The following is an 18777-nucleotide window of genomic DNA, read 5'->3' on the forward strand; positions in this document are numbered from 1 at the left end:
AACACAACATCGTAAATCAACTATACTCCAATAAAAAATTAATTAAAAAAAGGACAAATTGGTGATCTGTCATCCTGAGACTGTCGGCATTGGCCACGGGATCCAGAATGAGGGCCAGTTAGAGTCTTCTCCAAATGCATCTCACAGCTGCCCACATCACTTGTCTCCAACTTGTCCTCTTTTGTTGCAAGTTCCCTTTCCTGAGACACCAAAGTGTAACCATGGAAACCAGTGATGGGGTTAGAGTGCAGAGTCGAGGTGTACGGGCCAGGGCAGGACGGTGCTGTCGACGTCGCTGGGCTTGCCTTGCCGTTGTTCTTGCCACGGTTGATCCCAGGCTCTTTCATTTACTCAACACATATGTATTGAGTGCGAGGCACTGTTATATGTGTTTGGGAGAACAAAGTCCATGCTCTCGTGGAGGTTATGTTCTAGTGAGGATGAGAGACCATGAATAAGAAAACAGGTAATTCTAGGGGTTGCTATGAAGGAAAATAAAGCTGCATCAGGAAAAGGGTGCTCGGGGTGGGATGAGGGTGCTGCTTTTGAGTAGGATGGTGATGGTCAGGGAAGATCTCTCTGAGGCAACATTTGAGCAGTGATCTGAGTGATGTGAAAAGGCCAGCCATGTGAGATCTGGGGGAAGAGCATTCTGAGGGAAGGGACTAGTGGAAAAGCCCAGAGGCTGGAATGAGCCTGGGGTGTTCGTGAAACAGCAAGAAAGCCAGGGTTGCTGGAATAGAACGAACAAGGAAAGAACTGAAGGAGACATGGGTGGAGAGGTTACTGGGAGCCAGATTATGGCATAGAATTTGGACTTTATTACAAGCATGATGGGACCCCACTGGAGTGATATGGTCTGATTTACATTTTAACAAGATCATTCTGGCTACCGTGTGGAGAACATTCTAGGGCGGGGCAAGAAAAGAGGGAGCTGATGCAGTAGTTCAAGAAGAGATGATAGTGATTTGGGCAGACTAAACCTTGGGGTCTGGCATGCAACTGGGAAGGATATGTACTCTGGTGGCCAAAGGGCTGTCTGTCTGCGAAAACAGCCACCACAACTCTCCCCATCCCGGCACAGGCCTACCACTCTTCCCACTCCCAGATGTAGAGTCTCGTATTTCCTCCCTCCTTGAATCTGGGTTGGCCTGGGACTTGCTTTGATCCACAGAATGTCGTGGAATGGGGTTTTAGGAATTCTGAGCTCTGGCTTAAGAGATCCTTTAACTTCCTCTTTTTCTCTAGGAACCCAGCCTCCAAGTAAAGAAGACCATGTCATCCTGCTGGAGAGAGTGGCCACGCGGAGAAGAGCCAGCCGCAAGTCCTCAAACATGTAGGTGGGGTCATTTTGGATCCATTTTGGATCCTCCAGTCCTAACTGAACCACGTTGGGTGCAGATGAGCCAGCCCTGCTGGAATGGTTCATGTTATGTATCCACTTGACTAGGCCACAGGATGCCCAGATATTTGGTCCAGCATTATTCTGTGTGTATCTGTGAGGGTTTCTGAATGAGATTAACATTCGAATTGGTAGACTAGACTGAATAAAGCAGATTGCCCTCCCCAGTGTGGGTGGGCCTCATCCAATCTCTTGAAGGCCTGAATAAAACAAAAAGGTGGGGTAAGAGAGAATTCTCCCTGACTGTCTTTGAGCTGGGACATCAATATTCTCCTGCCTTTGGACTCAGACTTGGACTAGAATTTATACCGTTGGCTCTACCTAGTTCTCAGGCCTTCAGACTCAGGCTGGAACTATGCCATCCACTCTCCTGGGTCTCCAGCTTGTGCACTACAGATCTGGGGACTTTCCTGCCTCCAAAACTGTATGAGCCAATTCCTTATTATCTATCTATATATCTATATTTGTATCTCTATCTATATCTAAAAGGAATTGGCTCACATGATTTTAACATATATTATATATTATATTTAGAAGCAGATATACAGATGGCTCATGGTTTCTATAGGTACAGATATATAGGTATAAATCATATATCTAAATCTATATAGATATAGATCTTATTACATATCTATATATACTATATATTCTATCTATAAAATATATGTAAAAAATAATAATATATATATGTATCCTATTGGTTTTTGATTCTGTTTCTCTGGAGAACCCAGATTAATATATCTGCTAAGCCTCACCTAAATTCCTGACCTTTAGAATTGTGAGAAAACAAAAATAGATGCTATTTTAAGTTTTGAGATGGCTTACTACACAGCAATAGGTAACTGATACAGTGAGTTCCAAGGATTACACTATCTATTCCTTAAGACAACCCTATGAGGTAGGCACTGTTTTTATCTCCACCTTCCTGATGAAGAAAATGAGGCATGGTGAGGCAGAGTAACTTCCGCAAGGTCACAGGCCTGTTCAGCAGTAGAATTAGTTCTTGAAACCTGACAGATTGACTCCAGAGGGCACACTCTCAAGCATTGTAACTGACTCCCTTCTGCAGTACTGCTTTAATACTGCTGATGAATTCTCTCCTTCTGGAAGGAATGGAGCCCCCAATTATAATTTAAATGATTCTATGACTGTTTACTAGAAATTTCTGGACTTCCAGAAATTGTCCAATTTTAACTCTGAAATGATTTTTCAAAAAAATTCTTTTTTAATGAAAATGCAACATACATATAGAAAAACACAATAACCATAAAAACAGAGCTTAATGAATTGTCACAAAGTGAATACATGACCCAGATCAAGAAAAGCATATCACCAGTGCCTCAGAAGCCCCTTCATGCCCTCTGTATCACTACCTCTCTTCTTCCCTCCTCAAATTAAACTATCTTGACTTCATACACCATTAATTAGTTTGCCTGTTCTTGAATTTTATTTAAATGGAACCATATAGTATATATTCTTTTGTGCTGGCTTCTTTCACTCAACATTATGTCTGTGACATTCGTCTATGCTGTATATAACAGTAGGTCATTATCATTGCTGTATACCAGGGTCAGCAAACATTTTCTTTAATTACTGTCCAGACAGTAATTATTTTAGGTTTTGAGGCTACCTACAGTCTATGTTGCATATTCTTCTGTTTCTTTTTTTTTGTATAATATTTTAAAAGTATTAAAAATAAAAACTCTTCTAAGCTCAAGGGCCATACAGAAATAGGCCATAGGCTAGATTTGGCCCAGGAGCCAAAGTTTGCTGACTTCTGCTATATAGTTTACCATTTGTGTTAGTTATCTATTCCTGTGTGACAAATTGCCCCAAAGCTTAGACAGCAATAAACGCATTATTCATCATGGTTTCTGTGGGTCAGGAATTTGGGAGTGGTTTGGCAGGTAGTTCTGACTCAGGATCCCTCATAAGTTGCAGCCAGGATGTTGACTGTGGCTGCATTCATCTGATGGCTTGACTGGCTTCCCCCAGAGTGACTGATCCAAGAAAGCCAGGTGGAGGTGGGATATCTTTTATAACCTAGCTTTGCGAGTCACATCACTTTACACAGACCAACCCTGGTACAATGTAGCAGTATGCTACATAAAGGTATGAATAGGTTGACTGTCACACCACTGTGGGAATATACCACATTTATCATCCATTTCCTATTGATGGATGTTTGGGTTGTTTCTGGTTTTGGACTCATGAATAATGCTGATAAGAACATTTCTGTTCATGTCTATTAGTGTACATATGTACACATTTATGTTGGTTACCCATAATGATTTCTGTGACAGCAGCTGGTTGTTTTTTCTGATGTTCTTATTTGGCTTTAAAATGTTTCTTTGGGGAATTTGAGGATAGTGTTCAATTATGGTAATATCTAATAATCTCTAAAAATGTATATGCAATGCCTGAAATTATTTTTTCATTACTGGCTTGATCTAGGCTACTTGGGTGTCTGTAAAATTAGCAACTACAGTATACTCTATTGTTTTATTCCCTTCCTGTGGTTTGTTCTTTTAAAGGAGGAAAAAGTCAACAATAATAATGCTTGTGACAAAAGAAAAATTAATGACAATACAATTTGCCTGCTATGGATAAGGAGAAACAAGAAAAGGACATATGATAACAATAAAGAGGAACAACTTGCATTCATTGCATATTTGCATAAAAATCTAGGAGGCGAAGAACAAAGACAAGGTGAATAGCTGGTGCTGCATTTCTCAATTTGTCGATATAAAAAATTAATGTTTTTAATGTTCATGCCCATGTCCAAATGGGATCTCTTTGGATCATTCCAGTTTCTGCAGTGGCTCTCTAGCTGCTAACTACATATTAAGCTTAAATGTGTACATAAAAATCAGCAAGATAGGGCTTCCCTGGTAGCGCAGTGGTTGAGAGTCTGCCTGCCAATGCAGGAGACACGGGTTCGAGCCCTGGTCTGGGAAGATCCCACATGCCGCGGAGCAACTGGGCCCCTGAGCCATAATTACTGAGCCTGCGCGTCTGGAGCCTGTGCTCCGCAACAAGAGAGGCCGCGATAGTGAGAGGCCCGCACACCGCGATGAAGAGCGGACCCCGCTCGCCACAACTAGAGAAAGCCCTAGCACAGAAACAAAGACCGAACACAGCCATAAATAAATAAATTAAAAAAAAAAATGCAAACCTTTAAAAAAAAAATCAGCAAGATAGGTACTTAGCACTCCTAATAGTAGCAGATTTTCTTGCATTACACAGGATACACATATAACAGGGGATTGAGAAAGTATAAAATTGTAATTAAGCAAAAAACAACAATATAAATCAGCAATTCATGACTGGGTGTGGACTATGCTGAGTCCGATGGCAGAATGAAAAGGCCGCCCACCCTGGTTCCTAAACCGCAAGTATGAGAGTTGGACTAATGGCCAGCCACCTCCAGAGCTTCCACTGTTTTTTAAAGCACTTTAGCAGGGAAACGGCATATAACATAGATACGGATCATGCATTTTCCTTGGTCCCTGCATGTCCACACTAATTAAAGCAGTTTGCCTTCACCTGGAAGGAACAGCTGATTGACACCGTTGACTAGGGGACACGTATAGTCGTCTACAATTTGTCACAATCCTATTCACAGGTAATTGGATCTTCTAGGAGTAGAAATGCAGTTAGCCCACTAAAATAATGTCATGATAACCATGAAACATCAGTGAAAATTATTTTACTGGGAGTCACCTGGGATCTAGAGCCTTACAGCCAGTGGAAGTTCCTCAGGGCTGGTGTTTTTGAAACAGTCTCACCAAATCTCAGGGAAAACTTCTATGTTTTCTCCCTTCAACAAGTGAAGAGGCTAATTGGATTCTGATGCTAGTATATCCCTTTTATGGGAATCTTGCTGAAGTTCATATTTAGAGGAAGTAATAAACATTGCTGTCTTTGAATGGGGTCTGCTTTGGGAAAATCTACTCCAAAAAGAACTGGTCGGTCCTTTGGTTTCTGTGTCTCTAATAAAAACATAATGTGGTGGTGTCAGTAATTACTGTAAGTAGAGTTTGGCGCCTTGTAAATCCCAATGAGAAAAAGAAGTGACCACTGGCTTTCTGTAGTAAAAAATATCAGCAATTGTTGAGCATTAGCCACTTTTTTTTTTTTTTTTTTTTTTTTTTTGCGAGAGAGAATGCCTAGCTTGTTTTTAGGCATTGGTTTCTACCAGACTGAGAGCTTGGTTCCTGATTCCCACAGATTAAGATCAGTCAAACAAAAGATCATAATGTAAACATAATAAAACAATGAGAAACAAGTCACCAAGAGTGAGAAGCAGCAGAAATGACAGTAGCAGAACTAGACTTGAAAAGACACTGATATTGGAAGTATCAGATATGGAATACATAATAAGTATATTTAATATGTTAAATATAAAAAAAGAACACGTTTACATAGGAACAATACACTATGGAAATAATTAAGCAAATTTGAAAAACAAATATTGCATTCATTTCTCAAATGCAAAATAAATAATTGGAAATAGGAACTCAATGAACAGTTAAACCTCAGCTTAACTAAAAAGATAATTATTGAATGGTAAAACATTCAATAATTATTTAGCTAAAAAAAATAAATCTCCATAAATTTTAAAAGACTGAAATCATACAAAGTATGTTCTCCAACCAAAATGCAATGAAACTAGAAACCAATAACAGAAGGAAATTTGGAAAATCCACAAATATATGGAAATTAAACAACACTCTCCTAAATAATCAGTAGGTCAAAGAAGAAATCAGGGAAGTGATTAGAAAATACTTGAGGTGAACAGAAACGAAAACATAGCATACCAAAACTTATGAGATACAGTGAAAGCAGTGCTCAGAGGGAAATTTATAACTGTAATTACCTACATTAAAAAGAGGAAAGGTCTCAAACCAACAACCTAAACTTCCCCTCTAATAAACTAGGAAAAAAGAAGAGCAAAGCAAATGGAAGAAAAGAAATAAAAAAGGTTAGAGCAGAGATAAATGAAATAGAAAAACAATAGAGAAAATAAACAAAATCAAAAGTTGGTCCTTTGAAAAGGTCAGAAAATTGACAAATGTTCTAGTCTGATGAGAGAGAGAGAGAGAGCCAGAGAGAGAGGGAGGGAGAGAGAGATAGATATGGGGGGAGAGAGAGGATTCAAATTCTAAAATCAGGAATGAAAGTGGAGACATTACTACCAACTGAGTTTACAGAAGTAAAAAGGATTATAGAATACTATGAACATGAACAGTTGTATACCAATAAATTAGATAACCTAGATGAAATGGGAAAATTACTAGAAATACACAAACTACCAAAAATGACTCAAGAAGAAATGAAATATCTGAAGAGAATCATAACAAATAAGTAGAAACAATCAATAATCAAAAAATTTTAACAAAGAAAAGCCCAGAACCAGATGAATTCTACCAAAATTTTAAAGAAGAAATAACACCAGTCTTTCTCAAACTATTCCTAAAAATAGAAGAAGAGGGACAATTGCCAACTCATTCTATGAGGCCAGCATTGTCCTGATACCAAAGCAAAAGATATCGTTAAGGACAGAAAACCACAGAACAATATTCCTTATGAATGCAGTTGCAAAAATCCTCAACAAAATACTAGCAAACCAAATCCCATAGCATATTAAAATGAATTTTACCGTGACCAAGAATGATTTGTTCCAAGAACACAAGAGTTGTTCAACATATGAAAATCAATCAATGTAATACACCATATTAATAGAATGAGGAAAAAAAAGCCCCACATGATCATCTCAACAGATGCAGAAAAATCATTTGAAAAAATCCAATGCCCTTTCGTGGTAAAAATGTTCAACAAACTAGGAGTAGAAGAGAATTTCCTCAATCTGATAAAGGGAATTTGCAAAAATCCCACAGCTAACATCATACTTAATGGTGAAAGACTGAAGACTTTACTCCAAAGCCTAGAAACAAGACAAGAATGTCTGTTTTGCCACTTCTTTTCAACATTGTACTGAAGGTTCTAGCTGGGCAATTATGTAAGAAAAAGAAATAAAAGGCATCAGGTTGGAAAGAAAGTAGTAAAAGTATGTTTTTTCACAGATGACATGATATTGGATTATGATATGACATTGGATTAGGCAGTGGTTTCTTAAATATTCCTTCAAAAGCACAAGCAACAGAAGAGAAAATAGATAACTCAGACTTCATTAAAATTCAATACTTTCACGCATCAAAGGACATCATCCAGAATTATCTTTGGGAGAAAAGTTTGCAAATTATATGTCTGATAGAGGTGTAGTATTCAGAATATATAAAGAACAGTTAAAACAAACGATATTAAGACAAACAACCCAATTAAAAAATGGGCAAAGAACTTGAACAGACATTTCTCTAAAGAAGAGATGCAAATGGCCAATAAGCACATAAAAAGATGTTCAACATCATTAGTCATTAGGGACATGCAAATCAAAACCACAATAAGATACCACTTCACACCTGCTAGAATGGCTGTAATAAAAAAGATGGAAAATAACAAGTGTACATGAGGATATGGAGAAACTGGAACCTTCATACAGTGCCCATGGGAATGTAAAATGGTGTAGCCACTTTAGAAAACAGTGAACCTTAAAAAATTAAACACAGAGTTACCATATGACCCAGCAATTTCATCCTAGGTATATATTCAAGAGAACTGACAACATATGGTCACACAAAAACTTGTACATAAATGTTCACAGCAGCATTGTTCATAATATCCAACAAGTGGAAACAATCCAGATGTCCATCAACTGATGAATGGATGGACAAAATGTGCTATATCCATACAATGGAATAATATTTGGCCATAAAAAGGAATGAAGTAAACGATACATGCTACAACATGGATGAACTTGGAAAACCTTATGCTAAGTGGAAGAAGTCAGACACAAAAGGCCACATACATAATTTCATTTATATGAAATGTCCAGAATAGGCAAATTCACAGATGGAAAGTATGGTTACCGGGGGATAGAGTGGTGGTGGGCAATGGGAAGTGACTGCTAAAGGGTGTCCTCCTGGGGTGATGAAAACGCTCTGGAATTAGATAGTGGTGATGGTTGCACAATTTTGTGAATATATTAAAATCACCGAATTATATACTCTAAAAGTGAATTTTCTGGTATGTGAATTATATTTCTCTACAAAAAAAAAGGAAGAAAAATGGAAGTGGATTAAATCCTCCTAAGGAAATGATTATAGATAATATTGATGCAATGATATATTAATTATATCGATATCAATATTAACATCAGATAAAATAAGCTTTGGGAGAAAAAATGAACGTAGATAGGGTCACTTTATTATGATAAAAGCCTCATTTTACCAGAAGATACAGCAATTTGAAATCACCATGCACTCTGAATCTCAGCTGTCACCACTGTACTCAGGTGGCTGTCCATTTCCAACCCCAGGTGATCTGTCAGTCATAAATGGGGCTGGATGGCCAGGTTGGGGTCCTCAAGCAAGCGAAATATGGGCAGGTGAGTAGCTATACCAGCCTCCTATCATATCTAGAGGCACAAGGGCATAAAGAGATGGAGTCATCCAGACTGGGGGGCCTACAAAATATGTATGACCCACCACAGATAAGAGGACTACTGAATGGCACCAGCTCAATGCCCATCAGTCCCCCGGGACTGCATCTTCACCTCTACTACTGGGAAGAGGGGGGAGAGAATAACCCACAGGGTTCATCATTAGCAACAAGAGAAGAGATCAGGAGGCCAAGGAACTGATTTTCTCTTCAGGATGTGTGAGGCTAGCAACCAGATGTCAGGATTCTGAGTGCCTCCCCCATCCTCTTTTTCCCCACATGTTGTCCTCATATTTTTTCCTAATTACAGTTAAAGCAGTTATTGTTTATTGAGTAGCTACTATATACCAGACATATTGTCCTAGGCACTTTTAATGGATGTTCTCATTTAATCCTCTAATAACCCTATGGAAGAGACATTAGCATCATTGTTACAGATGAAGAAATGGAGGACCTGAGAGTTTAATGGACTTCTTTCAAACCACACAGCATGTTTAGTGGCAGAGCCAGAATTCAAATCCAGGTCGGTCTGCCTCCAGGGTCTGTGGCATTTCTGCTTCAGTCTTTCAAGAGAAAGGGGTTCATGTGTTGTCTTTCTGGAAAAGCAAGGAGGGGGTAAAATGGGAGACAGTGTCCTGCTAGGCAGCCAGGACCCCTGAAGGAAGGGAACCCTGGAGGCTGAAGAGGTTGGTGGCAGCACTAGAGAGGAAAGAGAATAAGCCTGTAGCCAGGAACAAAGAAAGCGTGAGAATTGGTGTGGCAACTAACCCAACAGGGCCCAAGATGCTCTCTGACATCCGTAGAGCAGCCAGAGTGACTGTCATCGTGAACACACACACACACACACACACACACACACACACACAGAGGAGGGCTGTTCTTTGATATGGACCATCCTGTCAGAAGGCACAGGTGATCATTGTGAGTAGATAACATCGACTTACAGAGACACTGGGGGCGGGGACGGTCCCATGTGCCATCTCCCTGGCAGCTGAGCACCGGGGTGCCCAGGAGGTAGAAGCCGTGGTTGCACTGGTAAGACACAGTGGTGCCGTAGCTGAACCTGTGCGGGCCGCTGGCGTGGATTTGACGAACGCTGTTTTCTTGGCGCCCAGGATCTGTACAGTTGATGACTGCAAAGAAACGGGATGATTAGCTGTAGAGACCTGGACGTGAGGATTTTCCTACTCTTTTAAATGAGAATTCAGAAGTCCAAACAGGCACGTATTTCCAGTACAGCAAAATTTCCAGACCAAGACAGGCTACACAAAGGAGATTCTGCCTGGGAAGGTGAGCTTGTCCTGAGGTTGCTGTACTTCTCCCCTCACCTTGATCACCTGGTTAAGGGATTCATTCTTCCATGTCCAGCTAGACATCACCTCCCTGCAGAAGTCTTCCCACCTCCTCCCAGACTGGTCAACCTCTCCGTCCTCAGTGCTCCCGGTACAGCTCGATTGTGATTTGTTTGAATACACGAATCCCTTGAGGGCAGGGATGCCTCCTCTCTGTGATCAGATCCCTGATACAATGTCTCCCTCAGCAAAGCTGTGGAATGGGGGGTGGGCTCTTCTGGAAACTGTTTTAACCACTTTTACGAGTATTTCAGGGGGAGATTAATCCTGGGGGATAAATTTGACTTTTAAATCCTTTAGTGTTTCCAAAGCAGCTTAACTCAAAATCAGAGTGAGATTTGAGAATAATGACCATATTATTCATAACCCATGATGTGTACTTTTTTTCTTATAAATTTATTTATTTATTTTTGGCTGCATTGGGTCTTCGTTGCTGCGCGCGGGCTTTCTCTAGTTGCGACGAGTGGGGGCCACTCTTCGTTGCGGTGCGCAGGCTTCTCGTTGCGGTGGCTTCTCTTGTTGCGGAGCACGGGCTCCAGGTGCGCGGGCTTCAGTAGTTGTGGCTCGTGGGCTCCAGAGTGCAGGCTCAGTAGTTGTGGTGCACGGGCTTAGTTGCTCTGCGGCATGTGGGATCCTCCCGGATCAGGGCTCGAACCCGTGTCTCTTGCATTGGCAGGCGGACTCTTAACCACTGCACCACCAGGGAAGCCCGATGATGTGTACTTTTGCTTTCAAAACACTTTCACATCCATTATTTTACCTGGACCTCATATGCATCATAAGGGGGGCAGGGCCGGTATTTAAAATCTTTGATTAGCTTTTCAGGTGTGAGCTGTTTTAACTTCTGATGAGCCTCTCTGAGGCTCAGAGAGGCTGGAGTCACAAAACAAGTAAGTAGCCTTCATTCATTCATGTTATTTATTGTGATATACTGAGTGCCAAGCATTGTGCTGGGCAGTAAGGATATGACAGAATTTACAGTCTGGAATAGGGTTTCTCTACCTTGGTTCGAAGGATATTTTGGGCTGAGAATTATTTATTGTGGGGGCAGTCCTGTGCCTTGTAGGATGTTTAACAGCATCCCTGGCCTCTGTCCACGAGATGCCAATAGAAACCCTCCAGTTGTGACAACCAAAAATGTCTTCCAACATCTGTCCCCTATTGGGACAGGGGAGCAGGTAAAATCATCCCCAGTTGAGAACTACTGGTCTACAGAGAAAGGGACAAATGAACAATTATCCTGTTTGATAAGTGCTCTGATAGGGACAGCAGAGAATGTTCTGGAAGCACAAAGCAGAGCATCTAGCCCAGTGCAGGGGGTGGAGCAGGAAAGGCTTCCCAGAAGGAGTAGCATTTAGGCTGGCTCTTGATGACTGGGTAGAAATCACCCAGACAAAGAGAGGGTCTGAGGGGACAGAGAAGAATGCGTTGGAGGAAACTGTGTCTGGTGCCCTGGGGGGTTTATGGGCACAGGGCACCGTGTGAGGACTCCGGAAGGGGGTCAGTGTGGCTGGGACCCAATGCAGAGCTGAGGCTGGGAGTGGACGAAGTGGAGAAGAGTGGGCTGGACAGGAGGCTGGGCCAGGTCTGTGGGCCCCGTAAACCAGCAGAGGAGACTATTATTATCTTAAGGGCAGTGGGAAGTCTCGGGAGGTGTTTTAAACATGGAGTGACTTCATCAGATTTGCATTTTAGGCAGGTCACCCTGTCAGAGTAGAGAACGGGCTGGTGGGGAGAAGGACCAGAGGCCATGATTTCTAAGGATTTTACCCCAGCCGTCTGTTTCCAAGATCGGCTCTTGGGTACAGCACCCCGGGAAGGGGCTAGGACGGGGGGAGCTGAAGTTACAGGACAGGACCTTGTGTTGGGGAGACAGAGCACAGTTCTTGAGGAGAAGGGGGCATGGGATAACAACACCCCAAAGCATCAGTTCTCAGCTCCTTCCTGCCTGGATAGGTGATGGAAGGAAGGTCAACTCAAGGTCACGACAATTTCCCCTGTGTTCCCTAGAACCTTGTCTCACTCGAAATGGCAGCTTGAAATGTTGAGAGGAATGTTATTTTAAGGTTAGCTGTGAATGTATCTTCCATGATTTTAAAACATCATTTGAAAAATTTGGTCCTTTAATGTCAGTTACAAATGACTTGTGACACACTGCACAGCCAATCGCCGTGCACCCCCAAACACTGCGAGGGGGAGCCGTCATCCGAGGGAGTCTCAGCCCTCACACCTTACAGCTGTGAAGGCTTGATCAACCTCCAGACCAGGGCTGGCCTCGCTCACTGTTCACTCTGTCTGACTCTCCATTCAAACCTCAGCTAGGCTGCCAGACCACTCTTGGGTGGAGGCAGACAGCTCCATTGCCCTTCATTGCTGTGAGCAGCCTTTAAAAGCTTTAGAAGCTATTTCCTAAATAGACCGAATGGGGCTGGAATATCCTCTACGCAGAGCCTGCCTCTTGAGTCCGTGGTTTCTTTTCTTCCCTCCCCCTTCATCCCAACCCCTAGACTGTTTGCTTTTTATTTTTCATTTGAACCCTTGTGTTTTTTTTTCTTTCATCAAGAATGGGGCTCTATATGATAATGGTGAATTATTGGGTCTACAGAAGTAACGTAATGTAAACAGAAGATGGTTTTCCATTTCTATTTTGAAAGATGAACGTCCTTTGTTTTCTTTATATAACCAGTGAAGAAATTTGACGTGGCTATATCTAGGGGTTGAGAAAGCCCCCATTTATGGTTCTTTTCTGTCCCAAGTCTTCCCCATTTGAGTCAAAGTAGCACCACAATGGAATCCACTGGCTTCTGCTTGTGGGTCGCAGACCACAGATGGCAGAGGTACTGGGGGTGGGGGAGGGGAGAAGAAGGGTGACTCACTTTGGCAGGTGGGCAGCACGTCGCTCCACTGCCCGCTGGCCAGGCACTGGGACCGAGCAGCCCCCTCAGCCACATACCCAGGGTTGCAAACAAACTTGACCACATCGTTGAGGTTGAACTGGCTGCCCTGGGTGAGGCCGTTGATTGGGTTGCCTGGGTGTCCACAGGTAATCGCTGTAACCAGAATAGAAGAGAGGTAAGCCCTCCCGCTATTCCATATCCCCCAAAGTCCATCCTCACCTCACCTGGCGTTCCTCATACTCATCAGTGAAGTTCAGCCTTAGGTCTAACTTTAGTCTCTTTTGCTGCAAAATTCTGCTTCCCTGAAATCAGCATGTGGACATTCCCTTTCCTTTGAAGGCATGTCCACCGTTTGGACAACATGAGAGAAGTCATTCTTGGACTTCCACAGGGTGTTAGGCTCACAGCGTCGTTCTCTGTCCCTCCCGCCTCGTTTCCTCTCCCTTATCCCCTGGCTCCCCAACTCCACTCTTCTTTGCCAGATACACTGGTGACTACCCCTCATGTGATGCAGACCCAGCCTAGTTCCTGGGCCAATCTGGACGGAGCCAGAGTCAATACTAACCACGCCTGTGTGGAGGGACTGGTCACTCTGACAGACCAGTGGGAACCAGAGCTCTTAGCCGGGACACAACCGTTCCCCCACTCCTTCCACATGAAGGGAGTTCAATTCATGTAATTCCTGGCCTTTCTCTGTGCTCTTTTCCTTACTCTGCCCCGGGTAACGTGGAGCGGCCCATCTGTGCAATTTGGGAAGAATAAAGGCTCAGCCCTGCCTTCCTCCTCTTGGGACCCGGCGGCCTGTGGGCAGCGGTGCTCTGCCCCACTCCTCCAGAGACAGGCTCTCCCCAGCAATGAAGCGATGCCCGCCCCATTGCAGTGCTGCCTCTGACTGTGTGTGAATCCACCCCGTTCTGGGGTTTATTCAGCAGATTCCACTTGGCTCTCACATTAAGCTATGGGTTCCAATTTAGTCTTTATCAGGAATAAAAGTGCTATTTTGGCTTCCACCCATGACTCTGTTTCATTTTGTAATTTGTTCAGCCCTGGGCAGGGAAGGGAGAGTGCTCTGGTGCTTGTAGGGCTCAGGCTTTCCCCCCTTCCTCCCAGTAGTGGAGTTCACTCCACCCGGTGGCACTGGTCTCTTCGAGTTTTCCTGAACAAGCAAGTTCCTGCCCCAGAGCCTTTGTACTTGCTTTCCTCTTGGCTGGAACATCCCTTGGTTCCTGCACTCATATCCTCAGGTGCCCCCCCTCAAATGTCACTAGCAGAGAGGCCTTCCCTTACGACCAGATGAACAACCTCCCCAGTACTGCCCAGCCCCCTCGCCCTGCCCTGCCTTTCTCCATAGCAATGGGCACACTCCGCATGTACTTCTTCACTTGTTCATTGCCTGTCTCCCTCTACCTGAATGGAAGCTGCCTGGGCCCGGGGCTCTGTTTCGTTCCTTGCTCTATCTTTCGTGTCTGTACCAGTGCCTGACGTACAGGAAGAGCTTGATAAATGTTTGCTGAGTGAACGAACAAATGCATGAGTCATGAATGGTGGATGTCTGTCTTCGGCTCTGCGCCCTAGTCCCTCGCTCTGTTTAGTACCTGCCTGGTACCTAGTCTCTTTGGGCTGAACTCCCACTTGATGGTTTTGAGGCCTCTCCCTTGGTTCTGGATTTTTAGCTGTGAGAGGTTAAGGAGCCATGAGGAATGCTTTCTTATCCCAACGCTTGGATTTATGAGGACCCCCCACCCCAAACCCAAATGGTATGGATGGAGGTCGGGGAACAAGGGCAAGCAGGACCCACTTTTTGCTGTGGCCACGTCTGCTGTCTTCCTGGGCCCGTTCTCTTATGTAAATCCCAAGAGTAGCATCCCTGACTCTAGCAGAGAGAGCTGGGCAGAGGCGTGCTGTTATAATGGACTAAAGGGGTTCAAGACTGCCAGCGTGGTGGGACGAGAATGGACTAGGAGGTCAGCAGACCAGGGTTTATAGCTCAGCTCTGTCCTTTCCTTCCTTTGGACAACTCACTCTACACCTCAGCTCCTATATCTGTAAAGTAAGGATCTCAATATGCATTAACAGGGTTGCTTTAAAAACAGATTCATACACTTGCTCTTCATTAAATGTTTACCACGCACTAAGTGCGAGAGACTCTGCTACATACTGATGATATGCAAGGAGCTCAGGGGGCTCACTTCTCAGCCTAGTAGGAGAGCAGGCAGGGATGCAGGCTGTCACAACACCATGGCTGGTGTCGAGACAGGCCAGTGCCCAGGATGGGCACCTACCCTCTGCTAGGGAGGGAGTGGTTAAGGAGGGTCCACAGAGGGCATGGCATGCCCTCTGAGCTGGGTCTCAAGGCTGAGCAGGACTTTGCCAGGTTAGTGAAGTGGTGGGACAATGGAGGTAAGCTTCATAGGGTCTGTGAATCCCCTGAAATTATATGCAAAATATTGGGTGTTTGCCATCAGCTTGGGAGAGGATCCATTGCTCTCACCAGACTCACAAAGGGTCATGACCCCAAAGGCTAAAATAACCACTTGTATAGAGCGAGAGAGGAGGACTCAGGAGTAAAACCTTTGGGAGGAGTACCAGCTTCTGAGCTGCAGATTGACCGAAATGCCCGCAAAGGACCCGGAGGGGTGGTCAGCAAAGCAGTAAATCAAGCTCACAGGAGGTGGGAGTGTCACAGACCCATGGGGACAGTTCAAGACTCGTCAGATGGCCCTGAGGAATACAGGCGCAAAGGGAGAAGGAGAACACACCACTGGGAAGGAAAAGAGGAGTTCTGCTGGGCGGGGGCTCTTAACTGGACCTCGAGCACGTGCACCACTGGACCCAGATTTCCTGAGGGCCGAGACTACGGCACATTCAATTCATCTTTCCCCACAACACCTAACACAGCACCTGGCACAAAGTAGGTACTAAGGAAAGGTTTCTTGAATTCGGTCTTACAGGCTGAGGGAAACTGATAGAAATGGAAGGTCCACAGTTCAGAGGAGAGAAGTGAAAACAGACTAAGCTTACTAGGAAGGCAGAAGGGAAGGAGGTCCAGAGACCCATGGAGGGATTAGGCTTGGGCCTCCTTCTAGATGGGAGGGAAGGGACAAGGATGAAGGCAGACAAGGACAGACGTGCGAGCCAGGGAAGCAGGAAGTGGAAGGGGTTATTATCTGATGGCTTCTATTTTCTCTGCACAGTAGAAAGTGAGATTATATGATTAGCTAATAATTATTGGGGTCTATATGCATTATTTCATTTAATCCTCACAACCCCGTGAGGTAGGCACCATCGTTATCCTCATAGGAAAAGAGAGTTTCAGAGGAGTCTGGGGACTTGTTCAAGGGGCACAGTTTCTAAGTGGCTCGTCTGAGTTCTAAACCTAGCTTCTCTGCTTTCAGGCCATCTTCACTATTTGCTATTTGCTGACAAATAGAATATGGGTGTTCAGAAAGGAGGTGAAATTGTGAATTAGCTGTGAAATTGTGCGGAATGGACAAGGGAGCTGAGTGAGGAAATGTAGATGCGCAGCTGGAAAGTTCTGAGAGTCTGGTTGATATCATAAACCTTGAGTCCATAGGTGATGTCAGCTAACACAGTACCTGCCACAGAGCAATCACTTTTAAATACTTGTTCTATTACTCTTGCCGTCCTACTCGAGATACTTCCTAAAACTCTGTGCTCCAGGAGAGAATGGAGCTTGGTACAAGAGATCCTGGACTCTGTGATGTGACAGGGCGGTGGCATCACCACCACTACCACACTATCATCACACCCGCAACAGCAGCATCTGACCGTTTCACAGGTATTGATTTATTTAATCCTCACAATAGTCTCTGAGGTACCTGCTTTTCATAGATGAGGAAAGAGACCTAGTGAGATAAGCTAACTTGCCTAAAGCCACATGCTATGTAGTGGTAGATCTGGAACTTGAACCCAGGCAATCTAGGACCAGGTTCCAAGTGTCCAAACGCTTTACTATACTGTCTTTCAGTAAGGACCAGGTGCAAAATTAAGTATCTTAGGTTAGGCAGACATCCTCCATTTATTCAGACTCCAACATTCCCTATTATTTGTAACCCAAATCTTTTCACACGTGTTCTGTGTCAATTTCTTAAAGGCATTTGAATTTGCATTTCCTGGATTAAACCAAACATGTTTTGTTTAGACACATCTAGAAGGCTGACTGAATATAGATAGGTCTTCCTTTCTGTAAACCTAATACTTAAGAAACTATTAAGACTAATTTTCATGCATTGCTTGCTGAGTAAGGCTCATTATTTCATTGTTCCATCTCATATATGAAAAACCAAATGAAAAAGAATTAAAAACAAAAAACCTGCCTTACAAAAATTAAGAACAGGGGCTTCCCTGGTGGCGCAGTGGTTGAGGGTCTGCCTGCTAATGCAGGGGACACGGGTTCGAGCCCTGGTCTGGGAAGATCCCACATGCCGCGGAGCAGCTGGGCCCGTGAGCCACAACTGCTGAGCCTGCGCGTCTGGAGCCTGTGCCCCGCAACGGGAGGGGCCGCGATAGTGAGAGGCCCGCGCACCGCGATGAAGAGCGGTCCCCGCACCGCGATGAAGAGTGGCCCCCGCTTGCCGCAACTAGAGAAAGCCCTCGCACGAACCGAAGACCCAACACAGCCAAATAAATAAATAAATAAAGTAGCTATAAAATTAAAAAAAAAAAAAAATTAAGAACAAAACCTGCACTTTATATAAAGGCTCACTTTACGGAACTTTAGAAAAAAAATTTTCCAAATTACTTCCAGGCAACTGAGAATAAACAGTGGCCATCGAAATCCCCAAAATGCAGACTAACAAGAAGAAGAAATAAAACTGTAGAAAGCCCAGGCCTGCAGCATAACTAGAAGACAGACAATGCTGTAAACTTTAAGTTACGTGTAAGTAGAAAAATAAACACTAAACCCAGGCACAACTATTTCTCATGCTTCTGTCACAAGCCTTTGTAGAGAGCAAGGCTGTATGGAGAGGAGAGGAGAGGAGCAGGGGAGTACTGATCTAAAGTCACTGCTAGAAAGAGAAAGTCTATCTTAAATGTGAACATATTGAAAAAGGATCCTGGTATGTCAATGCACTGACTACAGGAAAGGGACATACAAGTTAACAACCTTTCCTAAATATCAAATGAAAAAAAAAAAAAGCAAAGCAAAGAAAGCAAAGAGAACACATCATACAGAGAAAGAAATAAATATGTGTATTATATTTTACACATAATAATTAAACATGACAATTAAAACCAAACATATAAGTTATAACAACATATGTGAATGAATTTGACTAACCTATTAAAAGAAAAAGATTTTCAAACTGGCTCAGAAGGCAAGGCCCAACTCTATGATGTATATAACAGACACAACTAATTTAAGTGATTCAGAAAGTCTAAAGTAAAGGGTGGTTAAAGGTATACCAGGCAAATGGGCAAAGGATGAAAGTAGGAGGCATAAGCCTAATAGTATTAGACACAGTACAGTTCAAACTAGAAAATACTAAAAGTGATAATGAAGATATTTTTAAAGGCTAAAACCACAATTTTCAATGTAGATATA

General features: G+C 43.4%; 1 protein-coding gene across 2 annotated transcripts in view; it reads right to left on the bottom strand.

Annotated features, from left to right (window-relative positions):
- CSMD2 (CUB and Sushi multiple domains 2) overlaps positions 1 to 18777 on the bottom strand; it is a 645193-nt gene that overhangs the window by 31879 nt on the left and 594537 nt on the right. For both annotated transcript variants that reach the window (XM_068537861.1, XM_068537860.1), the window contains exons 54-55: positions 13191 to 13364; positions 9907 to 10095 (exon numbers count right to left, since the gene is read on the bottom strand). In XM_068537861.1, coding sequence (XP_068393962.1) covers positions 9907 to 10095; positions 13191 to 13364 — 363 coding nt within the window. The remainder of the gene's footprint in view (positions 1 to 9906; positions 10096 to 13190; positions 13365 to 18777) is intronic.

The sequence above is a fragment of the Eschrichtius robustus genome, chromosome 3 (genome assembly GCF_028021215.1).
Source record: "Eschrichtius robustus isolate mEscRob2 chromosome 3, mEscRob2.pri, whole genome shotgun sequence".
NCBI classification, from domain to species: Eukaryota; Metazoa; Chordata; class Mammalia; order Artiodactyla; family Eschrichtiidae; genus Eschrichtius; species Eschrichtius robustus.